This window comes from Prinia subflava, chromosome 4 (genome assembly GCF_021018805.1).
Source record: "Prinia subflava isolate CZ2003 ecotype Zambia chromosome 4, Cam_Psub_1.2, whole genome shotgun sequence".
Taxonomy (NCBI): Eukaryota; Metazoa; Chordata; class Aves; order Passeriformes; family Cisticolidae; genus Prinia; species Prinia subflava.
This window is the reverse complement of record NC_086250.1, coordinates 19,340,685-19,362,853: the sequence shown is the minus strand read 5'-3', so window position 1 is coordinate 19,362,853 and position 22,169 is coordinate 19,340,685. Positions and strand designations below refer to the sequence as shown.

At 37.3% G+C, this 22,169-nt stretch overlaps 1 protein-coding gene across 1 annotated transcript in view; it reads right to left on the bottom strand.

Annotated features, from left to right (window-relative positions):
- Positions 1-307: 307 nt before the first annotated feature.
- Positions 308-22,169, bottom strand: part of CRY1 (cryptochrome circadian regulator 1) — a 39,936-nt gene continuing 18,074 nt past the window's right edge. Inside the window, exons 2-14 of the mRNA XM_063395753.1 lie at positions 16,841-16,949; positions 13,394-13,536; positions 11,835-12,019; positions 10,395-10,483; positions 9,690-9,830; positions 9,283-9,594; positions 6,699-6,850; positions 6,389-6,591; positions 5,530-5,631; positions 4,410-4,502; positions 3,180-3,251; positions 2,972-3,079; positions 308-980 (exon numbers count right to left, since the gene is read on the bottom strand). Coding sequence (XP_063251823.1) covers positions 2,976-3,079; positions 3,180-3,251; positions 4,410-4,502; positions 5,530-5,631; positions 6,389-6,591; positions 6,699-6,850; positions 9,283-9,594; positions 9,690-9,830; positions 10,395-10,483; positions 11,835-12,019; positions 13,394-13,536; positions 16,841-16,949 — 1,705 coding nt within the window. The 3' untranslated portion in view covers positions 308-980; positions 2,972-2,975. The remainder of the gene's footprint in view (positions 981-2,971; positions 3,080-3,179; positions 3,252-4,409; positions 4,503-5,529; positions 5,632-6,388; positions 6,592-6,698; positions 6,851-9,282; positions 9,595-9,689; positions 9,831-10,394; positions 10,484-11,834; positions 12,020-13,393; positions 13,537-16,840; positions 16,950-22,169) is intronic.

The window sequence follows — 22,169 nt, the reverse complement described above, 5'->3', positions numbered from 1 at the left end:
ACTGCTGCCATTCCCAGAGCGGCACTCCCGGCACTGGGGCCCAGTTTGGAGCTAGCTGGGGCTCACCGGGGGTGAAAAACAATAACTGCTCACAATACGTACATGCAGTTTCAAGAAAAAGGCCTGGATGATTTGAGTATTGTTTTGCTTCAGTGTTATGAAAACTGAAAGTAAAAGGTAATATAGTTCATTGTTCGTGACTTGCAGATTCAGTCTAAAAAGAGTATTTCTCTTCTTTCCTGAAACGGTTCTGTTTGGAAATTTAAGCGGGAGCAATAGAGTACACAAAAGACAAAAGACAGACATATGTATCTATATATACAATTTTCTTTTATTAACAAGGTATGTCATTACTGAACAAGGCAACTGAGAAATACAAGGACTGGACATATACATGAAAATCTTACAACTCGACTAAAATTGGCATGTGTTTTATATACAGATGTGATTAACTACAGTTACAGTTTTACTGTATTTGATTAAACACAGTCCTAAGCACTTACATTATGAAAATATGAAGTTGATCATACAGAGCTCAAATATGGAATCTAAAAATAATAACAATTTAAAAACTTCCAAACTATCTATTTTCATTTGTTTTTCAGAACAGCACTTATAGCTTTTCCTACTACCATATACATGAAAGATTATCAAAAATATATTGATGGGTCTATCACTAATCATGAATATTTATATTTACAATAAGTTAGCAAATTCTTCACCAAATACTTTATATACAAAACTCAATTTGCCCTTTGTGAAAGAGTCATTAAAAAGTTAAAAACCATAGAAATGCCAGTTAGAAATAATGCATTCCAAAAATTGGACTTGTTTACAACAACTGAGAACAATTGAAAATAATTTATGAAAAAGGATGTAATTTTAGAACATGAACTCTCACAACACTTTAGTTCCAATACAGTGTAGCAGGAATTTTGTCGCAAGTGTTCTTTGAGTGGTAAACTTCTCTTCCAATCAAGCTGCAAGAAAAAAAGAAAAAAATATTCTTAAGCAGTTTGATGTGAGTCTTTGAAGACAGATTTCATTCGAGGGACCAGTATTGTTTCCCCCCTTCTCAATGCAGGAGGCCCTGTCCCAATCTGTATTGGCCCAAATACTCAGAAATAATTCTTATTTCTCACCTTAGAGGCTAAAAGGAGAAGGAAAGAAAATAAGAGAAACCCAACAAAAGCCTCTGTACTCTGTATTTTAGCGCTATTCAGAAGTGCACAACCTTTTGCCAGCAGTGTTTTTGAGTAGGATCTTGGCTGATGTTTGTATTGACGCTAATGCTTTTGCAGCATGCTTTGAACACCCCTAACAAAATCATCTTCTCTGCCAAACTAAAAACCCCTCCAACCTGTCTCTCAATTGAAAAAGAGCTTAGACAGGAACCAGACGTTCGCTCTGCAGGTACTTCTCTTCTACACAGACACGAGCACCTAAGGAATTCTGCAATACAAAACATGGATGCTGAATGAATCTACACATACTAAGGATTAGACAGCTACTGAAACACAGACTCTCTTGGAATTATGTTCCACTCAGGCCCATCCAAATAACAGAAATCAGTATGAGAACACAGAAGCAGTTTACAGGGCTTCCAGTATGTGAGAAAATAGCAGATGGATCACTCACTAAAGTCTCAGCTCACTTCCTAAATTGACAGCATTATGGAAACAATGCTGTGGTTCTGCATGGAATCAAATCAGTACAATACAATTGTTCCTAATGCACCACAGTACCTTTGACAAAGTGCTGCCACTGTAATAACAAGCAAAATTAGATCTTGCTGTCAAAACCAAATGAAGTAGACTGAATTTCCCTTTTAATCTCTAGAGAAGATGAATGTATCTCCTGTCCTTGTTATATGGAATCCCTGTTTTCTAGTTTCAACAGTGTCTCTCCATGTGCTATTATCTCGATTGTTGGGCTATTCTTACTTATTCTTCAAATTTCATAATGACCAATGCTCCACTTGTTTTTTTAAACATCTAAATCACCTTTAACCTTTGCAGCCGCACTCCCAGCCTTGAAATCCTATCCCGTCTTATTTCAGACAGTCCTCCATTATTTGGCTTTCCTCCTTAGTAATTACTCTTCAATTTAATTTATTCTTAATTCCTTTCAAGTCATCTTCCTCGTTCCTCTCAAATCAAGCTTACTAGGGGAAGAGGTGTAACAATTTTGGCCTTCTCTTTCCTCTATCCTGTTCCCAACTTTATCCAAAAACCACAATCAACTTATCTTCTCTGTGTTGATGATTTCACACATAAAAAACTCCTTCTCCAGTTTTTCTGCTTCTCTCTCCACATTTTCACACCTATTTGTGTGAAACAATGCCTTCTCCAAATTCAAGTCTTTTTCACCAGCTTGACAAACTTGGGCAGTCTGAATAACCTGCTTCAATTACAGACCAATGACAAAGGCTTATGTCTTCAAATCTTATTTGTCCCTACATCTTCATATTCAAGAACCACATCAGCATTTTGCAGGTTTTTGGCAGTATCTCTCTGAAACATGTTCTGCTTAGTCCACTTAAATTTCTAAACTAATCCAGGCCCTGAGCTCTTCCTTTTAAGTTGTCTTACTCTCCGGATTCAGGACACCATAAATTCACACAAACAATTCTACTGGCACAACTTAAGGTGAGATGTGGGAGCAGAGAGTAACTGAAGCTACTTAAGCAGCTCTGTATTAAAACCACAGTTTATCCATCTTCTTTTCGTTAACGCCTGGATCTGTGCCTGATAATCTTCAGTCTGGCTCTGGCTCTATTTTTGCAACTACTCCCTATTCATACTTCAAAAACTCTTAGAGAGAGGCAGAATTTCATACTGTTTGTACAGTCCCCAGAAAAGAAATATTTACAGCAATAGTTCAGGGTCCTTTGCATTGCAGTGACATGAATGTTATCACAGACACAGAATTTTACAGAACTTTGATAACTTTAAGGTGCCTCAGATCTTACCAGTTTAATTTGTGCTCTGTCGCTGGACTTTTGGTCCAACGCTCTGAGTTTCTTCTTCTGGATTTGGGCGTTTCCCTGCACTAATGCCAGTACCAAGGGCCGTTCTTCCTGATAATTTAAAATCAGTGTTTACATTAAGACTCTATTGCACCCTTATATATCCAAGAAAAGTGTTTGGGTTTTTTTTTTTCGTTGTTGTTTAAATTACCTGCTTGCAATAAGTGGGATTGCTGATTGTCTCCATGAGCATAGTGTAAGATACTACTTGCTTGACAGTAACCTGTTCAGATACAGTAGATATTTATTATACTACATAAAATTTAGATCTTCAAGCAAGTATAAAATTATGTTCTTTACAACAACAAAAAGGAGCCAATTGATTTATTTTCCATAATCAAGAAAAATCCTGCCAGAAACTATCCTGAATGCAGAAAAATTCTTATGCAAAAGAAAAAGAAGCCTCATGGTAGTTAAACATATATGCACTTATATCTGCAGAGTGAACAACATTTAGTGCCTACATATTTATGCATTATATTTGCAACAAGCAGAATGCTTGTATATCCAAACAGTAAGCTGTTATAAATTTTAACATTACCTGTGCCAAGTCTCCTTATCCTTTTTATTATTTTGTTACAGCAATGCTAATGAGTCCCTGTCATAACTTAGTTGTGAAAAAACAAAAAAAGCAAGTAACTTGAAATAAAGATGAGAACTTTCTTCTGATTCATGCAAACTATCTCCTGGCAACCTTGAAACTGAGCGTTCTGCATGAACAGTGCAATCAGCAGAAACAGTTGCAAGGTTTGTTGTTCTGAACAGTTGCGGTGTTCCCGTTAAATTCTGGGTGCTTAAAGAAAACACAGATTACAGCCTTTCCTGATCAGTAAACACACCACCTCTGTTAAGACTGCAAAGAAACAAACAGTTGGGTTAAATTTCATTGCAACTTGGAGTTATCACAAACCACAGCTTAAGGTTGTGTACAGTTAAAGTAACAAATATCTACTTCCACAATAAGAGACTATCCACACAAAACTGTGGATATTAATTATATATGGAAAGAGTGGTAGTGAAATCAGGGAGAAGATATACGAATTTTGCTATCCAATACAAAAGGGAACTTCTGGTTTTCAGCTTCTTTTAAAGTAGCCTAGGATAATGTTTATTAATTTTTCTTCAGTCGCACTTTTGATCCCTCCCACTCAAAACATACAAATACTGCTCTAGATGAGCACTTTAGAAATAAAAAAATGACAAGACAAGAAAGTTTACTCTAAGAAATAATTTCTATGTTTCAAGAACAGAAACAAGGTCAGTTCATGTTGTAGACAGCCGCTGTAACCCAAAATCTATCCATGCTATTTTGATGTTTTGTCTGGTTTTCCATAGTTGCAAGGATTTGGAGATCCTCTACAGACAGGCACTGCCACAATACCTTGCTGCTGAATTCCACTTGTTCCTGTATGAGAGTCTGCCAGGGCACATGACTGAACAACAGAATGACCATCACCAGTTCCCAGCTGAGCTCCTGGAGAGGCAGGGAGAAGACTTAAACATAACAGAAGGCATAACTCCAGTTTTGGGATTTTAAAATGTGGGGGGTTTACTCTCCTCTTCAAGATATAGGCTCTTTATTGTGGCTTTTAAACTTTTTTTTTTTTTTCAAACCCCCTCATTACAGGTCCAAAACTCTAATAGTTTTTGTCTTTCCAAATTCACTGAACCTCCTACAAAAGGAATACATTTCTGATGTGAAAAGTGTTAAGTACAGGTATACATGAATGCATTTTAAAGAGAAAAGAGTGCACATATTGTTAATTTTTTAAAAATAAATCCTTCTCATCTTATACACATCCTAAGCTTATAAGAAATAAAAGCTCAAGCACCCAGCTTTAAGGAGTTTGTATTTTAAATTTTCAGGAGAGCTGTACTGGCTAAGAACAGTAAAGTCCATCTTCCTCCACCATCTGCTTCTAACCTTGACTAAAGCCTACAAAGAATATAAAACCAGTAGATTTCCAATTCTGCTGTATACTTTTACATTGAAGAGTCTAAGGTGTATATAGTATTTAAGTATTTAAGATACACTATGGGTTAATACAATGTTAATACTGTTCTTATTTTTTCTTCGTAGAAATAAATTCCAGTAAGCAATCTAATGCCAGCATCAGAAAACTTTACAAGTCAATAATTCTCACTTGCAAGTTCACAAGTCACTCCTTATTATAAATATCAGAATGCTTACACACTTCTAGGAGAAAATTGTATTCAAATGCTTTTGAAATAAAATTGTTTGATACTAGCCAATAAGTAATTTTTTTGGGGGGGCGGGAGTACAGGTGAAAAATATTTGCATATTTGGGATTAAAAAATAATTTAATGATGTCTGTATACAAATACTATCGAACAGTGAATAAACTTGAAAATATTTGTGACTTGCACTCAAAATTGTCTTATGAAAGCAGTTCTTTCTCATAATACAAAATGGCAAGGGCATTGTAAATGAAGTTCATGTAGTTCAGTCCCAATAATTCTATTGAAAGAATTTGACTGACCTGCTGTACTACCACAACCAGAAATGCTTTCTCCTGGTGAATAGCCCATTAGGCCACCATTTCCATTTCCATTTGGATTAGAAGGCACAGTTGCAAGAAGACCTAAAAACCAAAACCAAATATATAAAGAAAGATAGCCAGAAAAAATTAAACAAACAAGCACAGCATTCTGTTTTCCGTGTGATAGCCAATTCTCCACCCTCACCTTGAGTGACTTACTTTTATGACAGGAGAACACCTCTCTGTCTTGCCTACTCCTGTTTCTTGCCAACCAATTTTAGTTCACATTTACTTCAGTTTTTCTACATCATACTCTGCATAACTTTTCCAATAATCCTATGCTACACATGTCCAATGTGTTGGGCTTAAGTGCAACATGTGCTGATTCATAGTCAGTATCTGAACACACTGACTACTCACACCTTCCTGAGCAGTACAATGCACCTGGGTTTACCTCTCAGAGCAAGGAGGAAGAATCTATCAGAGACTGGGTTGGTGCCTACTTTTGCAACAGCATTTGCATATGCAAATACAGTATCACTGAAGTTATGAATCATAATAAATTTCTAATCACTGGTACTAAAACTTAACTGTACAAGAGTTTATTAGAATGCACAAAAGGCCCAGCTTAACAAAAGCACTTCCAAAGACCCATTAAAAAATCCAGGCAATATTTGGAGAAGCACTCCCCTCAAACTCTCTCCTTTTTCAGTTACATATAATATTTACTTGGATACGAACCCTGGTCACCAGCCTGAGCTTAGACCTGACTCTCAGTGCTATGAGACTAAATAATTTACTGCTAGAAGGTGAGAGAAGTTTTAAATAAATAAATAAAGCAAATAATCTATAATCATACCCAGTCCTCTGTATCGTGAAAGCTGCTGGTAGATCTGTTTCATCCTCTCGATATTCAGACGGCTTGCCTCTGCATGGTTTACCATTGGTTTGGGATAATTAACCCCTATAATACATTTTGCAGCCTTCTGGATGCTCTCTGGGGCATTCCAAGGATCATAGATGTATTTTGCAGGGAAACCTCTAAGTACTGGCAAGTAACGTCTTTTAAAAAATAGCAAAAAGGTAAAAAGGTCATGTTAAGTATAAAGCTGCTTAATAATTTAAGCAACTCATGAATCAGTCATTGCTATTTCTGGATTTTGAGTTACCTGATATAATCACCATTTGGGTCAGTTCTTCTGCCAAAACCCACTGGGCAGTAGCAGTGAAAAAACTGCTGAAAGAAGGAACTACAGGATAGCCACATCCAGCTTCCAGCATTCACACTCCAGTCTGCATCAAGTAACAGCTCTTCAAAGACCTTAAGAAATCAGTGCAACAAGTTAGTCTGGGCATGGCACATCTTCAAGACATCTACCTTTTCAAGATTAGTTCCTGAGTTTCTGATTTAAGCTCTTTCTTACCTGGCAACATTCACAGAATGTTCAGTATGGCATTGCAAATGCCTTAATGCCAAACTCCAGAACAAAAAAAAATTCAAAACCAGTCTTTTATCCTGTAAACAAACTTGTAAACATCTCAGGGAGCTACACATTCTTGCATCAACACATCCTTGAAAAATAAATCCCCAAAGGATGGCTGGAGCCTCATGGCTTCCAAGTGGCATTTGCTGTTTTCAGAATTGCTTCATCACCTTACAGTTGAGTAAGCTTTGCAAACTTTCAGAAAACAGGGAACATACAAAGTACATTATGAACTCAAATTGCTGGTCTGAATACCTCAACTTGCACAGCACTTTTCACTATGTGAGGAATCCCAAGAGTAGAATTCAAGAGTTTCAGGGGAGCACAAACATGCAGAAGTTGTGTTCTTGAAGGCTAATAGTTAATTTAGCAAGCCACACACTCAAATTCCTGGAGGTATTATGAACTACCAAGAACACTGAAGGATAGTCTGACAGATAATGAATTCTGGTCTGAAAACAAACAAAAAAAATCTTCCAAACACTTTAATTCTAATTTGCTACCCCTATTATATTAAAAAAAAGCAACAAAAAACAACGAAACATGACAAAGCTGAAGATTTATGAGAGTTTTACTTTAAATCTGGAGCACAGTAGCTGTGAAACATTCAAGCTTCCAGCACTGATTGTTTTTTCACCTTCAAGACAGACAGTACTAACTCGAACAAAAAGAAATTTATCTGCTCAGTCAGATCACCAGCAATGCAAGCTGAAAAAAAACAGAGCAAAGCCTCATTCTCTGAAGAACAATGCTCAAGGACCTTTTATGAGAAGAGTGCACCTAGAATTAGTTTTAAGAACAGATACTTATTTGATACATATTTTTGCAAGTTATGATTTTCCTTTCAAACTCACATGATTTCCAAATGTTCCAAAGTAACCATCTTTCTTCATGCTAAGGCCCTTAAAACTCAACATCTTAGTACTGCCACCCAACTTCAACTAATATTATTCCTATACAAGGTCTAAATAAGGCAATACCATTAAACAACGATCTCCCAATATCTCTCTCTGTATACTCAATAAAGCATTAATTCCACAGTATATACTGAATAAGTGTTACTAAACTATTTTTTACTAAATCTTGACAACTACTTGGGAAAAAAGTTCATTTTGAAAAAATAGGATTTATGTTAAAATGCTTTCAAAAAAGTTTCAAATAGATGGTGACTCATAATGCAACAGGATCTTTAGACATGAAGTGTGTAAGCACACGATTGCTCCACTAGATGCTGCCATGCAGTAAGACTTTGGAAGTAACACCACGTGGAAGGCCACATTAACTTTTGCCAGCTATGGAAACTTGAGTTGAACATCGTTCCACTGCACAAGTCTGGGGCCTTCATAGAGCTGTATTTTTGCAAAAGTAACAAGTTGCCATGTATCTGTAATTTACAGAGTAATTTATCTATAATATACCGAGTTACCTACGTATGTGCATCTTCAGTGTCGATATTTGTGAACTGCAGTAGTAACCAAAATTTTTTAAACTGAAATGTGTTTGTTTACAACTGATTTGTTATGAAAGAAAATTTCCTATGATTGTATACATATAGAAATATGGGGTCAAAATCCTGATGGCAATTAAATATTTTTTAGATTTCAAAAATAAAATTTTCTGATTCTCAATTTTTCATAGATTATTATTGCTCAGTAAAAGTTATGCTACCCTTCTAAAATGTAAAATTAATTCAAAGGCTTAATTAGTGAGAATAAATTATTCCATTTTTTTCTTCAAAAACCTGACTTCTTAAATTTGAACTTCAGCATCTTCTATTTGCATAAAATTAACTGCATTGAGCCTTCAGCCAAATCATGTTGCCTAACAGTTCTAACACTGGGCAAAGTGACAGAAATTGCTGAAAGGACATTCTCTGTTTTTAGTTTTCTCTCTCTAGTTCTCATAGTACTTTCCCTTTGCAGGGAAGCAGATGAAAGATATGAACAGAAATTGTTCACACACAGAATGATTGGGGAAAAAAAATCTAAATTACAATTGTTCTCCATTTTTATTTGTCAAGATTTAGGAAGAATTCTCAAATTTAAAAGAATTTCAGACCTATTCTGACTGCAAGAAACACTCTTAACATTGCAATAAAAGGGGACATTCAAGAGGTAACATTTCAGCACATCTAGTTTATCAGAATCGATTTAGTTTTACCCACAATTTAAGGTTTAAAATTCAACTTACACCACACAGTAACAATTCTAGAATGACTATCTGAAACTTTATCAGGCAGTTTAAGAAATTCAAGAATAAGAAACAATACCTTCATTCCTTCTTCCCAGCTAATCCACAGGTCACCTCGAGTCAGAAAGCATGCTACAGCATGCCGGGCTAAATGGTGAATCCAACCTTCCTGACGAAGTTGTGTCATAATTGCATCAATCCAAGGAAAACCTGTCCTGCCTTCTGCCCATTTGGCCAAAGCCTCAGGATTCTTATCCCATGGGATTTGAACACAGATAGGATTCCCCTCCATTTTATCAAACCGTGGATTGTTAGTTGCCGCTGTGTAGAAAAATTCACGCCATAACAGCTGGCCATAGAGGGACAGGGGAGGGGAGCTGTTCTTTTTTACCTGAAGATCATCATTAAAGAAAAACATTTCATTAGGAGAAGCAGGGGAAAACCATGGCATCTAACAATAGGTATCTGAGCAGACAGAAGTCCTACCTTTTTGTACAGATCCGTTAACTTGAAATAAAAGAGCCGACATGACAAACAGCCAAAGCGGAGGTAGGGACTAAGCCCCGTAGGGCTCGCCAGAAGGGAATTTGCATTCATTCGTGGTCTTTCAAAGTTTGCCACCCAAGCCTTAAAAAAACAAAACAAAACCCACACAGCAAAATCAGACTAGAGGCTACGTAGCAACTTAGAAAGGGAGAAATCACACCCTGTGTGTAGCTGAATCCAAACAGGGGACAGATGGTCAAGTCACCTACAACACACAGGTGCTCCTTTTGAATCAGCAGAACCTCTAGAAGGTAACTCAACTCAATGCAGAAGGCATGGACTGTCTTCCAGAACCATCTATGCCTTTCTTTTAAATACACTGGAAACCTAGACAACTAGCAATCCATTAGTTGTCAGAGGAATTCCCCTTCAAAGTTATAAAATGTACATTTCAAATAAAAGTACTTCAAAAGTAATTGTTTTTTTAGTACAGAAGAGCAAAACAGACTGTCTCTAAAATTCCTATCAAAGATAATCTACTATCATCTTAAAAAAACAAACTATTGATTTATGTCACTGAGGCCTTGTGTTCAAGTTTGTGGGGTTTTTTTTTGTAACACAACTTGCCCAAATATCTTTAGGTTTCACAACAAAGAGTAACTATGTTTCCCAGGTATGTCAGATTTGCAGTGATCTGAAACATACCTTTCTTTCTAAATGTCTTTCTAATCGTGTGAGAGCTTCAGTTTCTCCCCCTGGCCATACTGCAGAAGGCAGACCATCTGTGTCAAAACCTGAAAGACAAATTGAAACATGGAAATTGTTTGTTTACTTATACTATAAGGCAACAAAATCACAGCATACTGATACTAGACTACTGCATCTCTACTCCTCATAAAAACCCTAAGTTGGAGACACGAAGAAGTGTGTTTAAAAACAGTATGCAACCACGTCTTCTTGAAGTACATCCAATACCTCTAACTTGCAGCAAAACTCAAGTTTCTCCTTTTACATTTATATTAATATACATTACAAATTTTAGATGCTGAATGGTCTTACTTCAGTCCCAGTTCTTTTAGGTGTTTGGAGGTTTTTTTGCATGAAGTGACCCCTCTATCATTTTCCAAATTGGCAATATGCAGGCTATCCTAAAACCATATCATTTTTTTTTTTAATTACTACTAGGAAGGAACAATTGCTTCTGTAATTTACAGAACGTCTAAAAACTATTCCACCAAGGTAAAAGTATGATTACCATCTTCAGAACATTTCTAGATATCACTGACCTCACTGACCTGTAAATAACAGAGATTGTTAATTTGATGATAAATGCGTACTTGAGACACAAAAGAAAGATAAAAAGAAGGTAATCAGATTTTTTCCACCACCTGCCCCAAGATTCCTGACTAGACACATGGGAGAACATGTCTGCCTATAGTTTAACCACTGCACAGTGAGATCATCTCTTCTTATAAAGGCTTTAAAAACCAAGGTCACTTTTGTGAGAGTTCAAATGGACTAGACAGGGCAGTCCCAGGTTAACCAAAATCTGTCTAGATGCTTTTGGTAGCAATTTGGAGGTCATAGCACATTTGCTTGTATTTTTGGATTTGTGGGTAAACAGGAAAGAGATGAGGAGATTCACAGGACAATAGCTGATACTATTCCTTAAAATCACATTTACAGAAGCATAAGTCTTTTTTGCCCCAGAACCTTCTAAAGTAAATAATTGTCTTATTACTATATTTTTTCAGTATATCAAGAGGGTGTTTTTTAAAACTAGTTTGTTAAAAAACAGATTAATGACCTGAAGCACAAAGATACAAAGTATATTTAATACAAAATGAAGCATCAAAGACTATTAAGTAGTAGCTTAATGATTATTTGGTACCCTAGGAAATTGCATATATTGTATTACAAGAAGCCAAACAATAATTAGTACAGTTTGATCAGATCTCTCATTTACCAGAAAACAACCAAAATTTACAGAGTTGATTATCTTTTTTTGTTCCTGTTCTATGCCATAATTGCATCAGGTTAACAATTAACCACTAGCAGGACCTTGCTTGTTGTTTTAAGTATTGCACTTTTATGGGAGTTTACACCTTACTTGTTTCAAGATGCCAAAGCAATCTCAGAACATACCCAGCTCTTCAAGTGATGGCACACCGTACTTCTCATCGTGGTCATCAGAAACTGGAGTAGTGCATTTTTTCATTACTTCTGGGGTAATAGTCTCCACAGGCATCTCCAGGGGTTCCATTCTACTGATTAGGGTCTGAAATCTCTTGTAAGTAAGAGGAGGCTGTCCTCCATTTAATTCTATTATTCTACATTAAAGAAAAAAAGAAAATAAGCATGTCAGACAATAGTATTCAAGTTTTTCTTATAAAATAGACACATTTACACATACACAGAAGTATCTTCCTCCAGTTTACATAGAATCCCAAACATACATGGTAATCCAGACAGTTAGAACTTTAAACATACCATCCTTCTTTTCCCACTAGGGAGATGTAAAAATTAACTGTTTGTAACCAAGTCAATTTTCTTCATTCGTGGGTTACAGAAACTCCCTCGTGAACAAGGATGGAATGAACAGGGGCAGTTCAAGGCAAAGAAAAGAAGAGATCAGTAAAGCAGACAGAGATCCTAGCTACATCCAAAAGTATCCAAGTCACATACAAGGCCATGGTATTTACATTCAAAGAAATTCATTTTCCCCTTCTGCTATTGAGAACAGTAGTCAATATTAAAACTATCTTCATATGGGGGAGAAATTAACATGTAACTTATACAACTGACTGCAGTAAAAAACACAGTTTCATGTTTTGCATTGCCACTTTAAATATATCTGAAGTCTTGGAAAAAAGGAAAACTTCAAAGAAAAATTTCCAAAGTGATAGATGGAATGGAACCAAATGCTTATTTAGTGGGGTGCTTGGGTGGGAGGGGGAAAAAGAAGAATTTTCAAATTGGGATTAAAAAAAAGTCAGGTATTGGTTTCAAAAAGTAAATACTTCCAATATCACTGCCCTCCCATGTATCTAACAGTCTCTTATACATCAGCTTATAGCAGAATAAAATGGACAGCTACCACAATAAATCACTTAACGTTAAGAGAAGACAAGTCATACTTGTAACTAGTTTGTGGATTATGTTTCTGTAATAGGGAATTAACACTAATCCATTAAATAGATGTGTGGAAAAATATAAACAGGACACTAAATAAGGCAACACAGGGATAGCAAGCAATCCCCAATTACTTATTGAATAGTTAAGAAAAGGAACTGGTAGGAAACAGTTCTTAAAAAAACTTTAAAGGATTTTCTCATAACTTGTGTACAAAAAGTGAAATAAAGACAAATCAAACAACTAAACAAAACCAGATGTTAACTGGGAGAAGTTACGGGCATGTTTGAGTAACTTAATTATAAATGACAGCTAATTAACAGGAACATTATTTTCAAAAGAACTCCAAATTCAAGCTGCATTTCAGAAACAGTTACATATCATTTTTTGGAGTTTCAAAGTTCTACTCAGTATGTAATAAAATTTGGATGGATGGATAAAAGCAAAACATAAAACAAAGGTGTAGTTTTCCTAACTATGAACTGCTTCATGTGGAAAGTAGCCCACAACATATAAATTCCAAGGGTTTTTTTTTCCTCCTTTTTTAAAATCCAAGGTAAATGGTAACTTACTTGTCTAGGTCATACAACGTATGCGAAATCCGAACAATGACCTCCACTCCAGCTTCACTAGCCAGCTTCTTGATAGCTGCATCTCTTTCCTTTCCAAATGGTTCAGAGTCATATTCAATAGAAAGTTTTGCAATGTTCCATTCCTACAACACAAATCAAAAGTGTGGTGCTTTAGCAACTCAGCTGCATCATTGAGGGCCAGAGAAAGGAGAACTGGAAGGACGGGGCAGAATGGAACTCCAGCTATTACCCGTGGATAGTTATCAGAGATACAGAATGATGCAAAATACATTAGGCACTCAGAATAACAAAAATAAAGTCCAACCTTTTGCCATCTAAGTAGCTATCAGGCATAAAAAGCCTCTACCTATGCTATTACTATGGGTGCTCACTGTAATGGAACAATTTCCATGCAAATTTTGAAAACTCATCTCTAACTTTAGCATCCACATGCCTTAAGAGACTCAACAGGAGGGGAAGATGACAAAGGCTGTCTTCTGAACATAGATCAGCAGCAGTACCTTGCTCTGAAGAGAAGCTTTTTACATATGCTTGTCAGCTTTAGCAGCAGATCTGAAGTTTCAAGGTGGGGGGGGTGGAATTACTGCCCCACCCTATCAACAAACACTTTCTTTATCTTTTCCAAATCCCTTCTCCTCACTCAGACAATCTTTAAATTTAAAGATTTGAAATTAATTTAAGAAAAGAAAAAAGGCTGTCTTCTACCAAGAGAATGCCTTATGCCTTGAAGTCTAATATTCTTTGTCACAGATGCTGTTACCAAGGCCAACAGCCACAGGTGAGGAAAAAGGGAACAAAGGGATCAGTAATGGCTAAGGCTTCTGAAACAGTAGGAAATTGAATTGGAAATTGAAGTACGTACAAAATGATCCTAGAAAGTCATCATGCCAGTCAAACTCCAATACCTTTCTAATCCCTCAGAATCTTAATGACATGATTTAATACACCATAGTATTTCAGAGAATTCAGTTTACACCAGAGACAAGGACACTCAATGCTAAACACCTGGGGTGCTATTTCACTTCTGAACCCCACCCCTCCTAGTTGAAACCCAGCCCGATCCCAGAAAATAGATGGTTCCAAAGAGTGCTTGCTCTTTGAAACAAGGCTGGGATCCTGTCATCCTTAAGCATCCAAGACTAACCCAGCAGGCCTTGCATCCTCAAGCAACCTCCTACACCATCATGTAACATTTACTTCCCATTTCATAATGCTTCATAACATAAAACCACTGTCTGACAAGTTGCAGCAGATACTTTTCTGAAGCCTTCTTTCCTCTGGCTTTTTGCAAAGAAGACCATAAAAAAACATGTCCAAGACAGAATCACATCACTAAGGGAGTCAAGAAATTCTGAGACAAATTCTGCTGTGTAATTTGAATATACCCAGACCACATCAGTATGAGCCAGGCAATTAGAATAATCATAGACACAGATCATTTTGCACATACTCATACTGCTGAACAGTTTCAGCAACACTGATGCATTAAAAAAATCAGTGATTGTTTCAATTCTATTTTTTTCTTTGAGCCAAGCCCAAAGAGCTAACGATAGAAAGCAGACCAGGACAAATTGAACAGGATGAGGCAAGAACAAGCCAAAATTTAAATGAAATGAAAGAGCCTAAAGGTGTTTGAGGTCTTTTGTGAGGATAAAGATAGATCAGTATTCTGCCTTTTGAAGGAATCGTTCAGATTGTGAAAAGGAAATCCTTACCAAGAAAGAGCAGTTCATTCCGAGGAAATCCACAGATGCCAGCATCTGTGATGGGGCTCCTGACACCCTGATAGGGCCCTACAGAACTTCCACTATCTCCTGCCTTAAGTTAATGACTTAACTGAAGTTATTTTTCCAGCCTAAACTGAACTGCTTTTTTAATTTTTCCACATGTGTTCGTTCTTCAGGGTCAGGATCATTGATCACCTTTGAGACATTTAATAGGGATGATCTGAAAAGCTTTGTTCAGTGTTATAAGCCCTTCACTGCACTGCAAGTGTCTGATGTACAGCTACTGCTCTGGCAAAAGAAGTTGTGAGATATAATTAAAAGACGTAGATGCATGTTCCAGGTAGGCTTCAGCCAAAAGTGAAGAAATCTGCAAGAGCTTTCAGTAAGTTGAGTATAGAGTATGTCCTGCAAAGCCCCTCAGTGAACCAATATATGCTAAAGACACTAACTTGAGGAACCAGAAGACACAGACAGATGTGAATGTTCTTTTTTGATTGCTGTACGCTATCTATGGTACAAGTTATTTTCATTTTCTTCCCAGCACTAAAATTAATATTCTAAAAAGGTGGCAATCCAATGCTGCCAGGCGTAGAAAGATCAGCCTACCAGCAAAATCTGAAACAGGAGCTGTGACAGTAGCCATTAAAGTACTTAAGAAGACTTGTCACAAATCCAGAAGGAGGTAACCCACAACAGGAAGACCTCTGCTCCTATTTAAATGCAATCAAACTAAGTTTGGCAGACAAATAAAACAAGCTTGAATATCTGAGGAGATGCAAGCAGCAGCTAATGGCACAGTACTCCAGGAAATTCTTCATTGAGTGGAAATCAAGGAAAGACCAGTAGAAGTATCATCGAGGTAGCATTTTGCAACAAAAGCACAATAATGAAGATGGAAATGTGAGTTTGAGTTGAGTTTTCAGGTTGGTGTTGAAGACTTGGGAATAAAAATAATGAACATAGGACCTCTTTGGAAAAACGGGTATCTCCTTTTGCCCGCCCACCCCCTGCCAGTCTCATTGTTTCAGTCACCTCAATTCAATCATCATTTTCACTATACTATTATAGTATTGTTACCCTAAATACACAATTATCCATAGACATCTTACAATGAGCTGACAGCTCACAGCTTTAATTTTCTCAGTAAGACCATTTCCCCACAAAAGCCTTAAATTTCTTTCTCTAGAAACTGCTTTTTAGTTACTCTCTGCTTTTAACAATCTTACCACTAGAAAAAAGCTTGTTAAATCACCTTTAATGGCAAAAAAGCAATCATAGCAGATGTTTGGCCTAAATAAAACACTGCTTTTACAGGTCAGGCTTTGAACATGGACTCATGTGCACAAAAGTTTATTTCAGTACTACAAAAGGAACCTGTAAAGGAAAGTGTAGTAATACACAGTACCTACACTTAGCAAACCATTTGAAATCAATTGTTTCTGGCAAGAAAGAAACAAGAACCAGTAAAGTCTAAAAGCAACTCAGCTCAGTTGGTGATACATCCATTAGAGAAGAAAAATTCAAAACGAACACAAATAACCTTAATGAGAAACTGCAAGGATAGATCAGTATTTGCATGAACAACTTGCACTGAATGAAACAGTACAAGAAATAGTCCTAGCTGGTTTTGCTCAGAATCTGCAATTAGTTTGTTGGTCATATTTGTGGATAGAAACAACAATGGCAAGGTGGCATTTACCTTAAAAAGCCTGGGGAAAACATCTGCTGGCTGCCCACGAATAACAAACAAACGTGAATTCAGTTTCCGTAGATTGGCATCAAGATCCTCAAGACATTGAAGCAGGAATCTGCAAGAATTTAAAACAACATTTATTTTCTGAGGCAAACCAGACAATTTTACAATAGAAAAAGGTAACTAAGAAGAATAATCAACAACAATTACCAGACCTTGGTTGCTTGGTGCATATTTTAGTGATGCATGCATGTTCACACCCTAATTATACTTGGCTTACAGTGGCATGACACCATGTAATATCTTCCACAATACATAATTCATAAAAACAAACCACATTGCCATTTCAGTTTTCCTCTCAATGTTACTCAGCTCTGGAACGGACTAAAACATACTCTAGTCTTAACTAAAACTACAGGTCTCTCGTCATTCTAAAGACAGAAAACTCCTACCCTACAGAAAAAACCCCCAACGAACGAAGAGGCAATCAGCTGTTGGCACACTGCTACTAAACTCAATGCAAGCCCTTCTTACAACACTGAACTGTTACTAAAAACAGCATACCAGGAGTACACAGCCATGACTATCCCTCTGGCTTTCATTTCTAGAAACAGCCCTCTATATAACATCTGATCTTGGCTGTAAACCTCACTTGAATTCTTTAATGAGCAAGTTAGCACATCAGGCAAAAAACCAGAAGGTGAGAATGGGATGCTGCAAATCCACAAGTGCTCAAGGAAAACAGGTAGTTGCACAAAGAATGTTGAGACAGGTTCACACGTGCTAAGTTTATTAGTAGATATAATAACTAAACTCCAATGGTGGAAGTGGTTTGGGGAAGAAATAAAAACAAAAGGAAAGAGGAAAAAAAGAATTCTACCTTGCAGGCAGCTGGAAAAGAAGTGCTAGGGGTCCCCAGATGAGTGCACTTCCCCTGGACTCTCTCCAGTCTAACAAGTAATAATTTTCTTGTAGTCAGCAGGTTGAGGGAGGTGATCCTCTCCCTTTACTCTGCCCTGGTGAGACAACATCTGGAGTGTTGAGTCCAGTCCTGGGCTCCCTAGCCCAAGACTAGAAACTACTGGGGAGGGTCTGGTAGAGGGCTACAAAGATGATGAGGGCACTGAAGCATCCATTCTATAAGCAAGGGCTAACAGATTTCGGTCTGTGTAGCCTGCAGAAGAGATGATTGAGAGGGGATTTTATAAATTCAAACGGATATCTTAAATGCAGTGTCAAGAGGATGAGGCCAGACTTTTCAATGATGCTTAGCAACAAGACAAGGGGCAACAGGTACAAACTGAAACAGGAAACTGCATCCGAATATATGGAAAAACTTTTTTGAGGTTAACAGAAGACTGAAACAGGCTGTCCACAGAGGTTTCAGTCTCCTTTCCTGGGTATATTCAAAACCCATCTCGACATGATCCTGTGCAACCTGCTCCAGGTAAATCTGCTTTAGCAGGGACAGTTGAACTAGGTGATCTCCAGAGGTCCCTTCTGACCCCAACCATTCTGTAATTCTGTACTAACAATATACATTTCAGCAGGAGCTGCTCAAGCCCTCTCAGCCATTCCTTCTTACAGTGCTGTTGGCACTCAGCAGAGCACATGCTGATCAGGGCAACTGCTGAGTCAGTGCCTGCTGGTCATTAACTTCTGTGCTCACACATTATTGCATTCCCTGCCATAAACCACAAGCTACACCCAAAGCGGGACAAAAAGAGGAAGTTCCCACACTGCAGTCCATTACTCCTGAGAAACCCTGCTGCAGGGACACTGTGCAGGTGCAAGGCCACAGCGATAACACCTCTGGAGCAACCTCCCAGACCAAGGCAGGGGAAGCAGTGCCAGGACAGCTGCAGACTGCGCCTGCTGAGAACGCGCACAGCTCCATGGAGGGGCGGCAGCACCTCTGCAGGTGCCCACACTGTCATGAAGACAAAGGCACTGAGCAACCAGGTTTACCAAAATCACGAGTTTGTATGCACCGAGATTTTTAAGATGAATCCTAAAAAGCTAACCAGGTACAATGAAAATGCTGCACCTTCGAGGAGGGATACAGCATACATGATTGCTGTAAACCTGCTAATATCCATTTTCTAAGTATTTAGCAATATGTAAATGATGCCTACCTTAACCTACATTGCTTCCAACTTTACATTGTGGAAAAGTTTATCAAAAATAATATCTAAAAGACTGGGAGAACCTCCTCTGGCTGCTATTAAATACCTAAAATGTGTGGCTCACTTGACCTGAAAGAGTAAGAACAGGCCTCTTGGCAAGCCAGCGTGAAAGAATACAATGGCTTCTTGGCTGGCAAACTATGTTTTGTCATTTAATGACTGGAACAAACCAAGAAATGCCTAATTTTCTCACTTTTGTCAGTTTTGTTTTGAAAAAACTCTGCGGTAGTTAGAGTAGAAGAAAATTCTCTATACTGATTTAGTTAGAAACAATGCAAGTGTCATTTTAAGAAGCAGATGAGAGTTGTATATGGTTCCATCAGAGAGAACTTGAGCCCCATGTTCCAGGACAAGGTCAATTCCATTTGGACTCTGAAAATTACAGCTTCATTTTATTGTGCTTTTTTTAAACCTGGAATGACAGACATTATTCATTAGTCTTATACATATGGATCTCACTTTCATGGAACCTGTGCATTTACATATACTTCACAAATCACTAGGAAGATGAACTGCAATACTGTCCTGGATACCTTTGGAATAATCCAGGGGGTCGGGTTAGTGTGGTGGTTTTTTGGGGGTTTTTTTGGGTTTCTTTTGTGGGTGGGTTGTTGTGTTTGTTTTTGGGTGTGGTGGGGTTTTTTTTGTTTGTTTGGGGTTTTTTTTGTTGTGTGTTTTTTTTTGTTTGTTTGTTTGTTTTTTGGTTGTTTTTTGGGGGGGGGTTGTGATGAGGTAGGTTTGGTTTTGTTTGGGGTTTTGTTTTGTTTTGGATTTTTTTATGTGCTTTGGTTGTATGGAATTTTGTTGTTGTTATACTGACTTGTTTGTTGTCTAAACTCATCTCAGGGAATAGAGGGAAAGGTTATGGAAAAAAACTGGTGACAAAATATTCATAACTATTCAACTATTCCTGTATTTCAGGAAACTTTATTTTTTCCTATTGGCATTTCAGTTCCCTCTATTATCTCAGTCTCTTTTCTTGCTACCTGACTGACCACAGCATGTAATTTCTAGTCTGGACTTGGCACAAAATCCTATTCAAGAAGATAACATGCATTGACCCAGTCTCCAATTCACATCCAAGATCCGTAACTTGCCCTTAATACTGTTTAATCTCTATTTGTTGGTTCCCCAAATCCCCTCTCTTATCTCTCACCACACTCCAGCATTTCAATCTCCATAAAACTCCTTCAGGTGCTTAACTAAAATAACAGTGTAGACTCAAACTGTTAAATATGTGTAGGAAGAGAGCAGGAGCTTGGCCAGGGGACACACACACTCCCCCTTACTTCAACAAAAACCAGAAAAAATTAAAACCAGCCCAACCACAGCTTGTGTTGCAAGACTCACAGAAAGCACATTATTCAAAAATAAAAGACTAAATCAAATCCTACAATATTTAGAGTAATAGCAAGGCAAAAGAATACTGCTTTTGACTTTCAGAACACACACTCAGCTCACAGTTACTCAAAACAAGCATGCCATTTATCAATCATATATGAATCTTTCAGTTGAACCAAACATGTTTTAACAAAATGTGATGCAAATAATTCATCACTTCTTTTGTTTTTATTAACTGTATTTATGCTATACCACATCTAAAGGCATTTTTTCATTTAAGTGTTAATAGAAGTTGTCTAACATAGAAGCCTTTACAGATTTATAGAATCACAAAATAGTTTGGGTGGGAAGGGACTTTCGAAGGTAATCTAATCCAATCTCCCCTGCAAAGAGTCTTGTTCAATTAAACATGAACCTTCTTAAATAATTTCTTTTAAAAACATACCTTACCAAGAAACATAATAATCGAATCAACTACTTGTCATAAAGTTTTAACCTCCTCTTTTTCTCATTAGCACCCTTAAAACTTACAAAAGCAGCACAGCATCTTTGACTGAATGCAAAATTACTTGACCTTTCTCTCCAAAAAGATATACCAAAATGCTTAGAAACACATTCCTTTCACAGTATAACAAACCTGAAAGGGAATGGTAAACTATGTCTATGAATTGAAAACGAATATGAAATCTCCATCTCATAAAAAGTATTTCTTTTCAGTATATGAGCTCTAGAGGCAAAGTTTCTTCATAGCTGCTATGAAGCAAGAGCTACTAGGCTTGAACTCTACTATACTTTATACCAGACTCTGGCAATGAGAAGATACTGAAATCTCTCCCTACAATAACAGGTCATGTTTCTGAGTCTGCAGTCTTTTTTCCCCTCAACCTAAAAGTCAATGGGAAAGCACTTTTTTTTTCCACTTTGAATGAAGTATATGAGCCACAGAACTTCATTAGAAGACACAAAAAGGATGCCCAGATAATTTTTATCATATTAGAGCATCAGCCTCAGTTTTCTCTATCGGATCAAAAACATCGCTTGGGCAAACCAGAAGGAAATGTTCACTCGTAATTTCACAGTAGCAAACGCTGTGAGGTACATGCACGACTGACATGACAGAGGGAGGCAGAAAAGACTTATTTTAACATGGGGAAGATGCTGATGCAATACCTGTCTGCAAGCAACATTTGTAGAGTGCATTACACACATTTTGCCAGAGACATCTAATTATGATATTCCGAACTTTCCTGAAAGCTGCTGAAGACTTCATTCTTTAAAAGACAAGCACATAAAATCTTACCAAGCAACTCCACAAATCTTCCCTGCTGTCAATCATACAAGGTATGCTTGGGATCAAAAATATAAAGTAATTGCTAGAATCTGGCAATAATTGCATAATGCAGTTCATAATTTTAGCTACCATGCAGTTGAAAGAAACTGATACCATCAAAGTAGCTATTCAAAAACTTCAATAAATAATTGTTAACACAGTTAACCATTAACAAAATGACCTAAAGCAAGCACTACATCATGCAATGTTCCTGGCTCTGCACTATTAACATGATTAAAGACCATAGAGGGAAGAAGTCAGGAGGAGTCTGTTTAAAAGGTAACACTTTCATTTAGGGAGGAGACCTGCAAGAAGGATACCTATAGACACACTATTTTAAGGCTACCCTTACGTCTTGTTTAGGGTGATTTTTAGGGGTAATAAACACCCAGAAACCACAATCACATATAAGCATCTTTGCCAGTATGAAATGAGGGCAGTTGCTGGGAACTGAGGGGACTTAAAATGCAATTACTTC